Consider the following 15,394-nt stretch of genomic DNA (forward strand, 5'->3'; position numbering starts at 1 on the left):
AGTATAGTGGGAGCACCTTGAATACATTGTTCTTTGACATGACAACGAATGAATAAGCCAAGGAGGAATTATTGACATGGTAGGAACCAAAGTATTGGGCAGTGTTTCCCAGGGGACCCTGATTTAGATGTTACATTACATGTTTTCTATTACCTCATGTAGCTGGCTAGCTAGGTCTGTCCCCGAAATAAATAAATATATTGGTCGACCAAGGGGTCGTCTGTTCTTTCGACCAATCAATTGGTCTAAATTTGTAAAAAGTGTGTATTTCCCGTTGTGTCTCTCTCTCTCTCTCTCTGTGTGACGAGCACCGTAATGCCCATGATTTTGGAATGAGATGTAGGACGAGCAGGCGTCCACATACTTTTGGTCATGTAGTGTATGTTCATCTCAAAATTGGAAAGGCACTCGCACATCTGAGCGATCTCTGTTGCAGGCGCATGGTAACAGTTGAAGAAGAAACCCACAACGCTGCTCTTTATTGACCGTATGCTTCAGAGCAGTGTATGTTAAGCTCCGACAGGAAATGTGTTTATGATACAGCAGCCGTAATGAAACATCAGGAGAAATGATCACTTCGGTGCTGATGAGGATATTGTTGTTGAACCTACCAGGCTCCCATGCTGGTCCATGCCCTGACCTCCAGGAAGATAGTGAAACTGGCAGCTCATCCAGACGGACAGCACTACCTGGCCCTGTCGGCCAACGGAGAGGTCTTCTCCTGGGGCTGTGGAGACGGGGGCCGCCTGGGCCATGGAGACACCACGTAAGTTACTACACTGCACTCAAAAAAACATACGTATGACCAGATTTCTTCTGCATGTCTACTAAATTCATAAATTATAGTCCAGTTAATGTCTGAGACCTCAGAAGTTACATTGATGTCACCGGCTCACCACACCAGCTCATCATAGCCTGCTAGGTTCCTCTGCTCCTAGATGTCCTAGGTATCATAACCTGTTCCTCTGCTCCTAGCTGTCCTAGGTATCATAACCTGTTCCTCTGCTCCTAGGTATCATAACCTGTTCTTCTGCTCCTAGCTGTCCTAGGTATCATAACCTGTTCTTCTGCTCCTAGCTGTCCTAGGTATCATAACCTGTTCCTCTGCTCCTAGGTATCATAACCTGTTCCTCTGCTCCTAGCTGTCCTAGATATCATAACCTGTTCCTCTGCTCCTAGGTATCATAACCTGTTCCTCTGCTCCTAGCTGTCCTAGGTATCAACCTGTTCCTCTGCTCCTAGCTGTCCTAGGTATCATAACCTGTTCCTCTGCTTCTAGCTGTCCTAGGTATCATAACCTGTTCCTCTGCTCCTAGGTATCATAACCTGTTCCTCTGCTCCTAGCTGTCCTAGATATCATAACCTGTTCCTCTGCTCCTAGATATCATAACCTGTTCCTCTGCTCCTAGGTATCATAACCTGTTCCTCTGCTTCTAGCTGTCCTAGGTATCATAACCTGTTCCTCTGCTCCTAGGTATCATAACCTGTTCCTCTGCTTCTAGCTGTCCTAGATATCATAACCTGTTCCTCTGCTCCTAGCTGTCCTAGATATCATAACCTGTTCCTCTGCTTCTAGCTGTCCTAGGTATCCTGACCTGTTCCTCTGCTCCTAGCTGTCCTAGGTATCATAACCTGTTCCTCTGCTCCTAGGTATCCTAACCTGTTCCTCTGCTCCTAGCTGTCCTAGATATCATAACCTGTTCCTCTGCTCCTAGGTATCATAACCTGTTCCTCTGCTCCTAGCTGTCCTAGATATCATAACCTGTTCCTCTGCTCCTAGCTGTCCTAGGTATCATAACCTGTTCCTCTGCTCCTAGGTATCATAACCTGTTCCTCTGCTTCTAGCTGTCCTAGGTATCATAACCTGTTCCTCTGCTCCTAGGTATCATAACCTGTTCCTCTGCTCCTAGCTGTCCTAGATATCCTAACCTGTTCCTCTGCTCCTAGGTATCATAACCTGTTCCTCTGCTTCTAGCTGTCCTAGATATCATAACCTGTTCCTCTGCTCCTAGCTGTCCTAGATATCATAACCTGTTCCTCTGCTTCTAGCTGTCCTAGATATCATAACCTGTTCCTCTGCTCCTAGGTATCATAACCTGTTCCTCTGCTCCTAGGTATCATAACCTGTTCCTCTGCTCCTAGCTGTCCTAGATATCATAACCTGTTCCTCTGCTCCTAGGTATCAACCTGTTCCTCTGCTCCTAGATGTCCTAGGTATCATAACCTGTTCCTCTGCTTCTAGCTGTCCTAGATATCATAACCTGTTCCTCTGCTCCTAGGTATCCTAACCTGTTCCTCTGCTCCTAGGTATCATAACCTGTTCCTCTGCTCCTAGGTATCATAACCTGTTCCTCTGCTCCTAGGTATCATAACCTGTTCCTCTGCTCCTAGCTGTCCTAGATATCATAACCTGTTCCTCTGCTCCTAGGTATCATAACCTGTTCCTCTGCTCCTAGCTGTCCTAGGTATCAACCTGTTCCTCTGCTCCTAGGTATCATAACCTGTTCCTCTGCTCCTAGCTGTCCTAGGTATCAACCTGTTCCTCTGCTCCTAGATGTCCTAGGTATCATAACCTGTTCCTCTGCTCCTAGCTGTCCTAGGTATCATAACCTGTTCCTCTGCTCCTAGGTATCATAACCTGTTCCTCTGCTCCTAGCTGTCCTAGGTATCATAACCTGTTCCTCTGCTCCTAGGTATCATAACCTGTTCCTCTGCTCCTAGCTGTCCTAGGTATCCTAACCTGTTCCTCTGCTCCTAGGTATCATAACCTGTTCCTCTGCTCCTAGCTGTCCTAGGTATCATAACCTGTTCCTCTGCTCCTAGGTATCAACCTGTTCCTCTGCTCCTAGATGTCCTAGGTATCATAACCTGTTCCTCTGCTTCTAGCTGTCCTAGATATCATAACCTGTTCCTCTGCTCCTAGGTATCATAACCTGTTCCTCTGCTCCTAGGTATCATAACCTGTTCCTCTGCTCCTAGCTGTCCTAGATATCATAACCTGTTCCTCTGCTCCTAGGTATCATAACCTGTTCCTCTGCTTCTAGCTGTCCTAGATATCATAACCTGTTCCTCTGCTCCTAGGTATCATAACCTGTTCCTCTGCTCCTAGCTGTCCTAGATATCATAACCTGTTCTTCTGCTCCTAGGTATCCTAACCTGTTCCTCTGCTCCTAGGTATCATAACCTGCTCCTCTGCTCCTAGCTGTCCTAGGTATCCTAGCCTGTTCCTCTGCTCCTAGCTGTCCTAGGTATCATAACCTGCTCCTAGTTGTCCTAGGTATCATAACCTGTTCCTCTGCTTCTAGCTGTCCTAGGTATCCTAACCTGTTCCTCTGCTCCTAGGTATCATAACCTGTTCCTCTGCTTCTAGCTGTCCTAGGTATCCTAACCTGTTCCTCTGCTCCTAGGTATCATAACCTGTTCCTCTGCTTCTAGCTGTCCTAGGTATCCTAACCTGTTCCTCTGCTCCTAGCTGTCCTAGGTATCATAACCTGTTCCTTTGCTCCTAGCTCTCCTAGGTATCCTAACCTGTTCCTCTGCTCCTAGCTGTCCTAGGTATCATAACCTGTTCCTCTGCTCCTAGCTGTCCTAGGTATCCTAACCTGTTCCTCTGCTCCTAGGTATCATAACCTGTTCCTCTGCTCCTAGGTATCATAACCTGTTCCTCTGCTCCTAGCTGTCCTAGGTATCCTAACCTGTTCCTCTGCTCCTAGGTATCATAACCTGTTCCTCTGCCCCACCAGGTATCTGGAGGAGCCAGCAGTGATCACAGCGTTCACAGGGAAGCAGACAGGGAAGAATGTGGTGCAGGTAGCCTGTGGGAGCACCTACAGCGCTGCTATCACAGCTGATGGAGAGCTGTACACCTGGGGCAGGGGTAACTACGGACGGCTGGGACACGGTGAGACCTCTCACCTGTTTCTCCTGGTCACACTACTGGACTAGACCTAACCACTACTGGACTAGACCTAACCACTACTGGACTAGACCTAACCACTACTGGACTAGACCTAACCACTACTGGACTAGACCTGGACTAGACCTAACCACTACTGGACTAGACATCACCACTACTGGACTAGACCGAACCACTACTGGACTAGACCCGGACTAGACCTAACCGCTACCGGACTAGACCTAACCGCTACCGGACTAGACCTAACCACTACTGGACTAGACATGGACTAGACCTAACCGCTACTGGACTAGACCTAACCACTACCAGACTAGACCTAACCACTACCGGACTAGACCTAACCACTACCGGACTAGACCTAACCACTACTCGACTAGACCTGGACTAGACCTAACCGAAACCGGACTAGACCTAAACACTACTGGACTAGACCGAACTACTACCGGACTAGACCTAAACACTACTGGACTAGACCTAACCACTACCGGACTAGACCTAAACACTACTGGACTAGACCTAACCACTACTGGACTAGACCTCACCACTACTGGACTAGACCTCACCACTACTGGACTAGACCTAACCACTACTGGACTAGACCTAACCACTACTGGACTAGACCTAACCACTACTGGACTAGACCTAACCACTACTGGACTAGACCTAACCACTACCGGACTAGACCTAAACACTACTGGACTAAACCTAACCACTACCGGACTAGACCTAAACACTACTGGACTAGACCTAACCACTACCGGACTAGACCTAACCACTACCGGACTAGACCTAACCACTACCGGACTAGACCTAACCACTACCGGACTAGACCTAAACACTACTGGACTAGACCTAACCACTACCGGACTAGACCTAACCACTACCGGACTAGACCTAACCACTACTGGACTAGACCTAACCACTACCGGACTAGACCTAAACACTACTGGACTAGACCTAACCACTACTGGACTAGACCTAAACACTACTGGACTAGACCTAACCACTACTGGACTAGACCTAACCACTACTGGACTAGACCTAACCACTACTGGACTAGACCTAACCACTACTGGACTAGACCTGGACTAGACCTAACCACTACTGGACTAGACCTAACCAGTACTGGACTAGACCTCACCACTACTGGACTAGACCGAACCACTACTGGACTAGACCCGGACTAGACCTAACCGCTACCGGACTAGACCTAACCGCTACCGGACTAGACCTAACCACTACTGGACTAGACATGGACTAGACCTAACCGCTACTGGACTAGACCTAACCACTACCGGACTAGACCTAACCACTACTGGACTAGACCTAACCACTACCGGACTAGACTTAACCACTACTCGACTAGACCTGGACTAGACCTAACCGCTACTGGACTAGACCTAAACACTACTGGACTAGACCGAACTACTACCGGACTAGACCTAAACACTACTGGACTAGACCTAACTACTACCGGACTAGACCTAAACACTTCTGGACTAGACCTAACCACTACTGGACTAGACCTAACCACTACTGGACTAGACCTCACCACTACTGGACTAGACCTCACCACTACTGGACTAGACCTAACCACTACTGGACTAGACCTAACCACTACTGGACTAGACCTAACCACTACTGGACTAGACCTAACCACTACTGGACTAGACCTAACCACTACCGGACTAGACCTAAACACTTCTGGACTAGACCTAACCACTACTGGACTAGACCTCACCACTACTGGACTAGACCTCACCACTACTGGACTAGACCTAACCACTACTGGACTAGACCTAACCACTACTGGACTAGACCTAACCACTACTGGACTAGACCTAACCACTACCGGACTAGACCTAAACACTACTGGACTAAACCTAACCACTACCGGACTAGACCTAAACACTACTGGACTAGACCTAACCACTACCGGACTAGACCTAACCACTACCGGACTAGACCTAACCACTACCGGACTAGACCTAAACACTACCGGACTAGACCTAAACACTACTGGACTAGACCTAACCACTACCGGACTAGACCTAACCACTACCGGACTAGACCTAACCAATACTGGACTAGACCTAACCACTACCGGACTAGACCTAAACACTACTGGACTAGACCTAACCACTACTGGACTAGACCTAACCACTACTGGACTAGACCTAACCACTACTGGACTAGACCTAACCACTACTGGACTAGACCTAACCACTACTGGACTAGACCTAACCACTACTGGACTAGACCTAACCACTACTGGACTAGACCTAACCAGTACTGGACTAGACCTCACCACTACTGGACTAGACCGAACCACTACTGGACTAGACCCGGACTAGACCTAACCGCTACCGGACTAGACCTAACCGCTACCGGACTAGACCTAACCACTACTGGACTAGACCTAAACACTACTGGACTAGACCTAACCAGTACTGGACTAGACCTAACCACTACTGGACTAGACCTAAACACTACTGGACTAGACCTAAACACTACTGGACTAGACCTAACCACTACTTGACTAGACCTAACCACTACTGGACTAGACCTAACCACTACTGGACTAGACCTAACCACTACTGGACTAGACCTAACTATTACTGGACTAAACCTGGACTAGACCTAACCACTACTGGACTAGACCTAACTACTAATGGACTAGACCTAAACACTACTGGACTAGACCTGGACTAGACCTAACCGCTACCGGACTAGACCTAAACACTACTGGACTAGACCTAACCACTACCGGACTAGACCTAACCACTACCGGACTAGACCTAACCACTACTGGACTAGACCTAACCACTACTGGACTAGACCTAACCACTACTGGACTAGACCTAACCACTACTGGACTAGACCTAACCACTACTGGACTAGACCTAACCACTACTGGACTAGACCTAACCACTACTGGACTAGACCTAACTACTACTGGACTAGACCTAACCACTACTGGACTAGACCTAACCACTACCGGACTAGACCTAACTACTACTGGACTAGACCTAACCACTACCGGACTAGACCTAACCACTACCGGACTAGACCTAAACACTACTGGACTAGACCTAACCACTACTGGACTAGACCTAACCACTACTGGACTAGACCTAACCGCTACTGGACTAGACCTAACCGCTACTGGACTAGACCTAACCGCTACTGGACTAGACCTAACCGCTACTGGACTAGACCTAACCACTACTGGACTGGACCTAACCACTACTGGACTAGACCCGGACTAGACCTAACCACTACTGGACTAGACCTAACCACTACTGGACTAGACCTAACCACTACTGGACTAGACCTAACCAGTACTGGACTAGACCTAACCACTACTGGACTAGACCTAACCACTACTGGACTAGACCTAACCACTACTGGACTAGACCTAACCACTACTGGACTAGACCCGGACTAGACCTAACCACTACTGGACTAGACCCGGACTAGACCTAACCGCTACTGGACTAGACCTAACCAGTACTGGACTAGACCTAACCACTACTGGACTAGACCTAACCACTACCGGACTAGACCTAACCACTACTGGACTAGACCTAACCAGTACTGGACTAGACCTAACCACTACTGGACTAGACCTAACCAGTACTGGACTAGACCTAACCACTACTGGACTAGACCTTACCACTACTGGACTAGACCTCACCACTACCGGACTAGACCTAACCACTACTGGACTAGAACTATCCAGTACTGGACTAGACCTAACCACTACTGGACTAGACCTAACCACTACTGGACTAGACCTAACCACTACTGGACTAGACCTAACCACTACTGGACTAGACCTAACCAGGACTGGACTAGACCTAACCACTACTGGACTAGACCTAACCACTACTGGACTAGACCTAACTACTACTGGACTAGACCTAACTACTACTGGACTAGACCTAACCACTACTGGACTAGACCTGGACTAGACCTAACCACTACCGGACTAGACCTAACCACTACCGGACTAGACCTGGACTAGACCTAACCACTACTGGACTAGACCTAAACACTACTGGACTAGACCTAACCACTACTGGACTAGACCTAACCACTACTGGACTAGACCTAAACACTACTGGACTAGACCTAACCACTACCGGACTAGACCTAACCTAACCACTACTGGACTAGACCTAACCACTACTGGACTAGACCTAACCACTACCGGACTAGACCTAACCTAACCACTACTGGACTAGACCTAAACACTACTGGACTAGACCTAACCACTACTGGACTAGACCTAACCACTACTGGACTAGACCTAACCACTACTGGACTAGACCTGGACTAGACCTAACCGCTACTGGACTAGACCTAAACACTACCGGACTAGACCTAACCACTACTGGACTAGACCTAACCACTACTGGACTAGACCTAACTACTACTGGACTAGACCTAACCACTACTGGACTAGACCTAACCACTACTGGACTAGACCTAACCACTACCGGACTAGACCTAACCACTACTGGACTAGACCTAACCACTACTGGACTAGACCTAACCACTACTGGACTAGACCTAACTACTACTGGACTAGACCTGGACTAGACCTAACCACTACTGGACTAGACCTAACACTACTGGACTAGACCTGGACTAGACCTAACCACTACTGGACTAGACCTAACCACTACTGGACTAGACCTAACTACTACTGGACTAGACCTAACCACTACCGGACTAGACCTAACCACTACTGGACTAGACCTAACCACTACTGGACTAGACCTAACCACTACTGGACTAGACCTAACCACTACTGGACTAGACCTAAACACTACTGGACTAGACCTAAACACTACTGGACTAGACCTAACCACTACTGGACTAGACCTAAACACTACTGGACTAGACCTAAACACTACTGGACTAGACCTAAACACTACTGGACTAGACCTAAACACTACTGGACTAGACCTAAACACTACTGGACTAGACCTAACCACTACTGGACTAGACCTAACCACTACTGGACTAGACCTGGACTAGACCTAACCACTACTGGACTAGACCTAACCACTACTGGACTAGACCTGGACTAGACCTAACCACTACTGGACTAGACCTAACCACTACTGGACTAGACCTAACCACTACTGGACTAGACCTAACCACTACTGGACTAGACCTAAACACTACTGGACTAGACCTAACCACTACTGGACTAGACCTAAACACTACTGGACTAGACCTAACCAGTACTGGACTAGACCTAACCACTACTGGACTAGACCTAAACACTACTGGACTAGACCTAAACACTACTGGACTAGACCTAACCACTACTGGACTAGACCTAACCACTACTGGACTAGACCTAACCACTACTGGACTAGACCTAACCACTACTGGACTAGACCTAACCACTACCGGACTAGACCTAAACACTTCTGGACTAGACCTAACCACTACTGGACTAGACCTCACCACTACTGGACTAGACCTCACCACTACTGGACTAGACCTAACCACTACTGGACTAGACCTAACCACTACTGGACTAGACCTAACCACTACTGGACTAGACCTAACCACTACCGGACTAGACCTAAACACTACTGGACTAAACCTAACCACTACCGGACTAGACCTAAACACTACTGGACTAGACCTAACCACTACCGGACTAGACCTAACCACTACCGGACTAGACCTAACCACTACCGGACTAGACCTAAACACTACCGGACTAGACCTAAACACTACTGGACTAGACCTAACCACTACCGGACTAGACCTAACCACTACCGGACTAGACCTAACCACTACTGGACTAGACCTAACCACTACCGGACTAGACCTAAACACTACTGGACTAGACCTAACCACTACTGGACTAGACCTAAACACTACTGGACTAGACCTAACCACTACTGGACTAGACCTAACCACTACTGGACTAGACCTAACCACTACTGGACTAGACCTAACCACTACTGGACTAGACCTAACCACTACTGGACTAGACCTAACCAGTACTGGACTAGACCTCACCACTACTGGACTAGACCGAACCACTACTGGACTAGACCCGGACTAGACCTAACCGCTACCGGACTAGACCTAACCGCTACCGGACTAGACCTAACCACTACTGGACTAGACCTAAACACTACTGGACTAGACCTAACCAGTACTGGACTAGACCTAACCACTACTGGACTAGACCTAAACACTACTGGACTAGACCTAAACACTACTGGACTAGACCTAACCACTACTTGACTAGACCTAACCACTACTGGACTAGACCTAACCACTACTGGACTAGACCTAACCACTACTGGACTAGACCTAACTATTACTGGACTAAACCTGGACTAGACCTAACCACTACTGGACTAGACCTAACTACTAATGGACTAGACCTAAACACTACTGGACTAGACCTGGACTAGACCTAACCGCTACCGGACTAGACCTAAACACTACTGGACTAGACCTAACCACTACCGGACTAGACCTAACCACTACCGGACTAGACCTAACCACTACTGGACTAGACCTAACCACTACTGGACTAGACCTAACCACTACTGGACTAGACCTAACCACTACTGGACTAGACCTAACCACTACTGGACTAGACCTAACCACTACTGGACTAGACCTAACTACTACTGGACTAGACCTAACCACTACTGGACTAGACCTAACCACTACCGGACTAGACCTAACTACTACTGGACTAGACCTAACTACTACTGGACTAGACCTAACCACTACCGGACTAGACCTAAACACTACTGGACTAGACCTAACCACTACTGGACTAGACCTAACCACTACTGGACTAGACCTAACCGCTACTGGACTAGACCTAACCGCTACTGGACTAGACCTAACCGCTACTGGACTAGACCTAACCGCTACTGGACTAGACCTAACCACTACTGGACTGGACCTAACCACTACTGGACTAGACCCGGACTAGACCTAACCACTACTGGACTAGACCTAACCACTACTGGACTAGACCTAACCACTACTGGACTAGACCTAACCAGTACTGGACTAGACCTAACCACTACTGGACTAGACCTAACCACTACTGGACTAGACCTAACCACTACTGGACTAGACCTAACCACTACTGGACTAGACCCGGACTAGACCTAACCACTACTGGACTAGACCCGGACTAGACCTAACCGCTACTGGACTAGACCTAACCAGTACTGGACTAGACCTAACCACTACTGGACTAGACCTAACCACTACCGGACTAGACCTAACCACTACTGGACTAGACCTAACCAGTACTGGACTAGACCTAACCACTACTGGACTAGACCTAACCAGTACTGGACTAGACCTAACCACTACTGGACTAGACCTAACCACTACTGGACTAGACCTCACCACTACCGGACTAGACCTAACCACTACTGGACTAGAACTATCCAGTACTGGACTAGACCTAACCACTACTGGACTAGACCTAACCACTACTGGACTAGACCTAACCACTACTGGACTAGACCTAACCACTACTGGACTAGACCTAACCAGGACTGGACTAGACCTAACCACTACTGGACTAGACCTAACCACTACTGGACTAGACCTAACTACTACTGGACTAGACCTAACTACTACTGGACTAGACCTAACCACTACTGGACTAGACCTGGACTAGACCTAACCACTACCGGACTAGACCTAACCACTACCGGACTAGACCTGGACTAGACCTAACCACTACTGGACTAGACCTAAACACTACTGGACTAGACCTAACCACTACTGGACTAGACCTAACCACTACTGGACTAGACCTAAACACTACTGGACTAGACCTAACCACTACCGGACTAGACCTAACCTAACCACTACTGGACTAGACCTAACCACTACTGGACTAGACCTAACCACTACCGGACTAGACCTAACCTAACCACTACTGGACTAGACCTAAACACTACTGGACTAGACCTAACCACTACTGGACTAGACCTAACCACTACTGGACTAGACCTAACCACTACTGGACTAGACCTGGACTAGACCTAACCGCTACTGGACTAGACCTAAACACTACCGGACTAGACCTAACCACTACTGGACTAGACCTAACCACTACTGGACTAGACCTAACTACTACTGGACTAGACCTAACCACTACTGGACTAGACCTAACCACTACTGGACTAGACCTAACCACTACCGGACTAGACCTAACCACTACTGGACTAGACCTAACCACTACTGGACTAGACCTAACCACTACTGGACTAGACCTAACTACTACTGGACTAGACCTGGACTAGACCTAACCACTACTGGACTAGACCTAACACTACTGGACTAGACCTGGACTAGACCTAACCACTACTGGACTAGACCTAACCACTACTGGACTAGACCTAACTACTACTGGACTAGACCTAACCACTACCGGACTAGACCTAACCACTACTGGACTAGACCTAACCACTACTGGACTAGACCTAACCACTACTGGACTAGACCTAACCACTACTGGACTAGACCTAAACACTACTGGACTAGACCTAAACACTACTGGACTAGACCTAACCACTACTGGACTAGACCTAACCACTACTGGACTAGACCTAAACACTACTGGACTAGACCTAAACACTACTGGACTAGACCTAAACACTACTGGACTAGACCTAAACACTACTGGACTAGACCTAACCACTACTGGACTAGACCTAACCACTACTGGACTAGACCTGGACTAGACCTAACCACTACTGGACTAGACCTAACCACTACTGGACTAGACCTGGACTAGACCTAACCACTACTGGACTAGACCTAACCACTACTGGACTAGACCTAACCACTACTGGACTAGACCTAACCACTACTGGACTAGACCTAAACACTACTGGACTAGACCTAACCACTACTGGACTAGACCTAAACACTACTGGACTAGACCTAACCAGTACTGGACTAGACCTAACCACTACTGGACTAGACCTAAACACTACTGGACTAGACCTAAACACTACTGGACTAGACCTAACCACTACTGGACTAGACCTAACCACTACTGGACTAGACCTAACCACTACTGGACTAGACCTAACCACTACTGGACTAGACCTAACTATTACTGGACTAAACCTGGACTAGACCTAACCACTACTGGACTAGACCTAACTACTACTGGACTAGACCTAAACACTACTGGACTAGACCTAACCACTACCGGACTAGACCTAACCTAACCACTACTGGACTAGACCTAACCACTACTTGACTAGACCTAACCACTACTGGACTAGACCTAACCACTACTGGACTAGACCTAACCACTACTGGACTAGACCTAACTATTACTGGACTAAACCTGGACTAGACCTAACCACTACTGGACTAGACCTAACTACTAATGGACTAGACCTAAACACTACTGGACTAGACCTGGACTAGACCTAACCGCTACCGGACTAGACCTAAACACTACTGGACTAGACCTAACCACTACCGGACTAGACCTAACCACTACCGGACTAGACCTAACCACTACTGGACTAGACCTAACCACTACTGGACTAGACCTAACCACTACTGGACTAGACCTAACCACTACTGGACTAGACCTAACCACTACTGGACTAGACCTAACCACTACTGGACTAGACCTAACCACTACTGGACTAGACCTAACTACTACTGGACTAGACCTAACCACTACTGGACTAGACCTAACCACTACCGGACTAGACCTAACTACTACTGGACTAGACCTAACCACTACCGGACTAGACCTAACCACTACCGGACTAGACCTAAACACTACTGGACTAGACCTAACCACTACTGGACTAGACCTAACCACTACTGGACTAGACCTAACCGCTACTGGACTAGACCTAACCGCTACTGGACTAGACCTAACCGCTACTGGACTAGACCTAACCGCTACTGGACTAGACCTAACCACTACTGGACTGGACCTAACCACTACTGGACTAGACCCGGACTAGACCTAACCACTACTGGACTAGACCTAACCACTACTGGACTAGACCTAACCACTACTGGACTAGACCTAACCAGTACTGGACTAGACCTAACCACTACTGGACTAGACCTAACCACTACTGGACTAGACCTAACCACTACTGGACTAGACCTAACCACTACTGGACTAGACCCGGACTAGACCTAACCACTACTGGACTAGACCCGGACTAGACCTAACCGCTACTGGACTAGACCTAACCAGTACTGGACTAGACCTAACCACTACTGGACTAGACCTAACCACTACCGGACTAGACCTAACCACTACTGGACTAGACCTAACCAGTACTGGACTAGACCTAACCACTACTGGACTAGACCTAACCAGTACTGGACTAGACCTAACCACTACTGGACTAGACCTAACCACTACTGGACTAGACCTCACCACTACCGGACTAGACCTAACCACTACTGGACTAGAACTATCCAGTACTGGACTAGACCTAACCACTACTGGACTAGACCTAACCACTACTGGACTAGACCTAACCACTACTGGACTAGACCTAACCACTACTGGACTAGACCTAACCAGGACTGGACTAGACCTAACCACTACTGGACTAGACCTAACCACTACTGGACTAGACCTAACTACTACTGGACTAGACCTAACTACTACTGGACTAGACCTAACCACTACTGGACTAGACCTGGACTAGACCTAACCACTACCGGACTAGACCTAACCACTACCGGACTAGACCTGGACTAGACCTAACCACTACTGGACTAGACCTAAACACTACTGGACTAGACCTAACCACTACTGGACTAGACCTAACCACTACTGGACTAGACCTAAACACTACTGGACTAGACCTAACCACTACCGGACTAGACCTAACCTAACCACTACTGGACTAGACCTAACCACTACTGGACTAGACCTAACCACTACCGGACTAGACCTAACCTAACCACTACTGGACTAGACCTAACCACTACTGGACTAGACCTAACCACTACTGGACTAGACCTAACCACTACTGGACTAGACCTAACCACTACTGGACTAGACCTGGACTAGACCTAACCGCTACTGGACTAGACCTAAACACTACCGGACTAGACCTAACCACTACTGGACTAGACCTAACCACTACTGGACTAGACCTAACTACTACTGGACTAGACCTAACCACTACTGGACTAGACCTAACCACTACTGGACTAGACCTAACCACTACCGGACTAGACCTAACCACTACTGGACTAGACCTAACCACTACTGGACTAGACCTAACCACTACTGGACTAGACCTAACTACTACTGGACGAGACCTGGACTAGACCTAACCACTACTGGACTAGACCTAACACTACTGGACTAGACCTGGACTAGACCTAACCACTACTGGACTAGACCTAACCACTACTGGACTAGACCTAACTACTACTGGACTAGAC

At 48.0% G+C, this 15,394-nt stretch overlaps 1 protein-coding gene across 9 annotated transcripts in view; it reads left to right on the forward strand.

Moving 5' to 3' along the window:
- The window catches only part of herc2 (HECT and RLD domain containing E3 ubiquitin protein ligase 2), a 251,465-nt gene that overhangs the window by 37,638 nt on the left and 198,433 nt on the right, over positions 1-15,394 (forward strand). For all 9 annotated transcript variants that reach the window (XM_036978973.1, XM_036978974.1, XM_036978975.1 and 6 more), the window contains 2 exons: positions 615-766; positions 3,744-3,901. In XM_036978973.1, coding sequence (XP_036834868.1) covers positions 615-766; positions 3,744-3,901 — 310 coding nt within the window. The remainder of the gene's footprint in view (positions 1-614; positions 767-3,743; positions 3,902-15,394) is intronic.

Source organism: Oncorhynchus mykiss, chromosome 5 (assembly GCF_013265735.2).
Source record: "Oncorhynchus mykiss isolate Arlee chromosome 5, USDA_OmykA_1.1, whole genome shotgun sequence".
Classification (NCBI taxonomy): domain Eukaryota; kingdom Metazoa; phylum Chordata; class Actinopteri; order Salmoniformes; family Salmonidae; genus Oncorhynchus; species Oncorhynchus mykiss.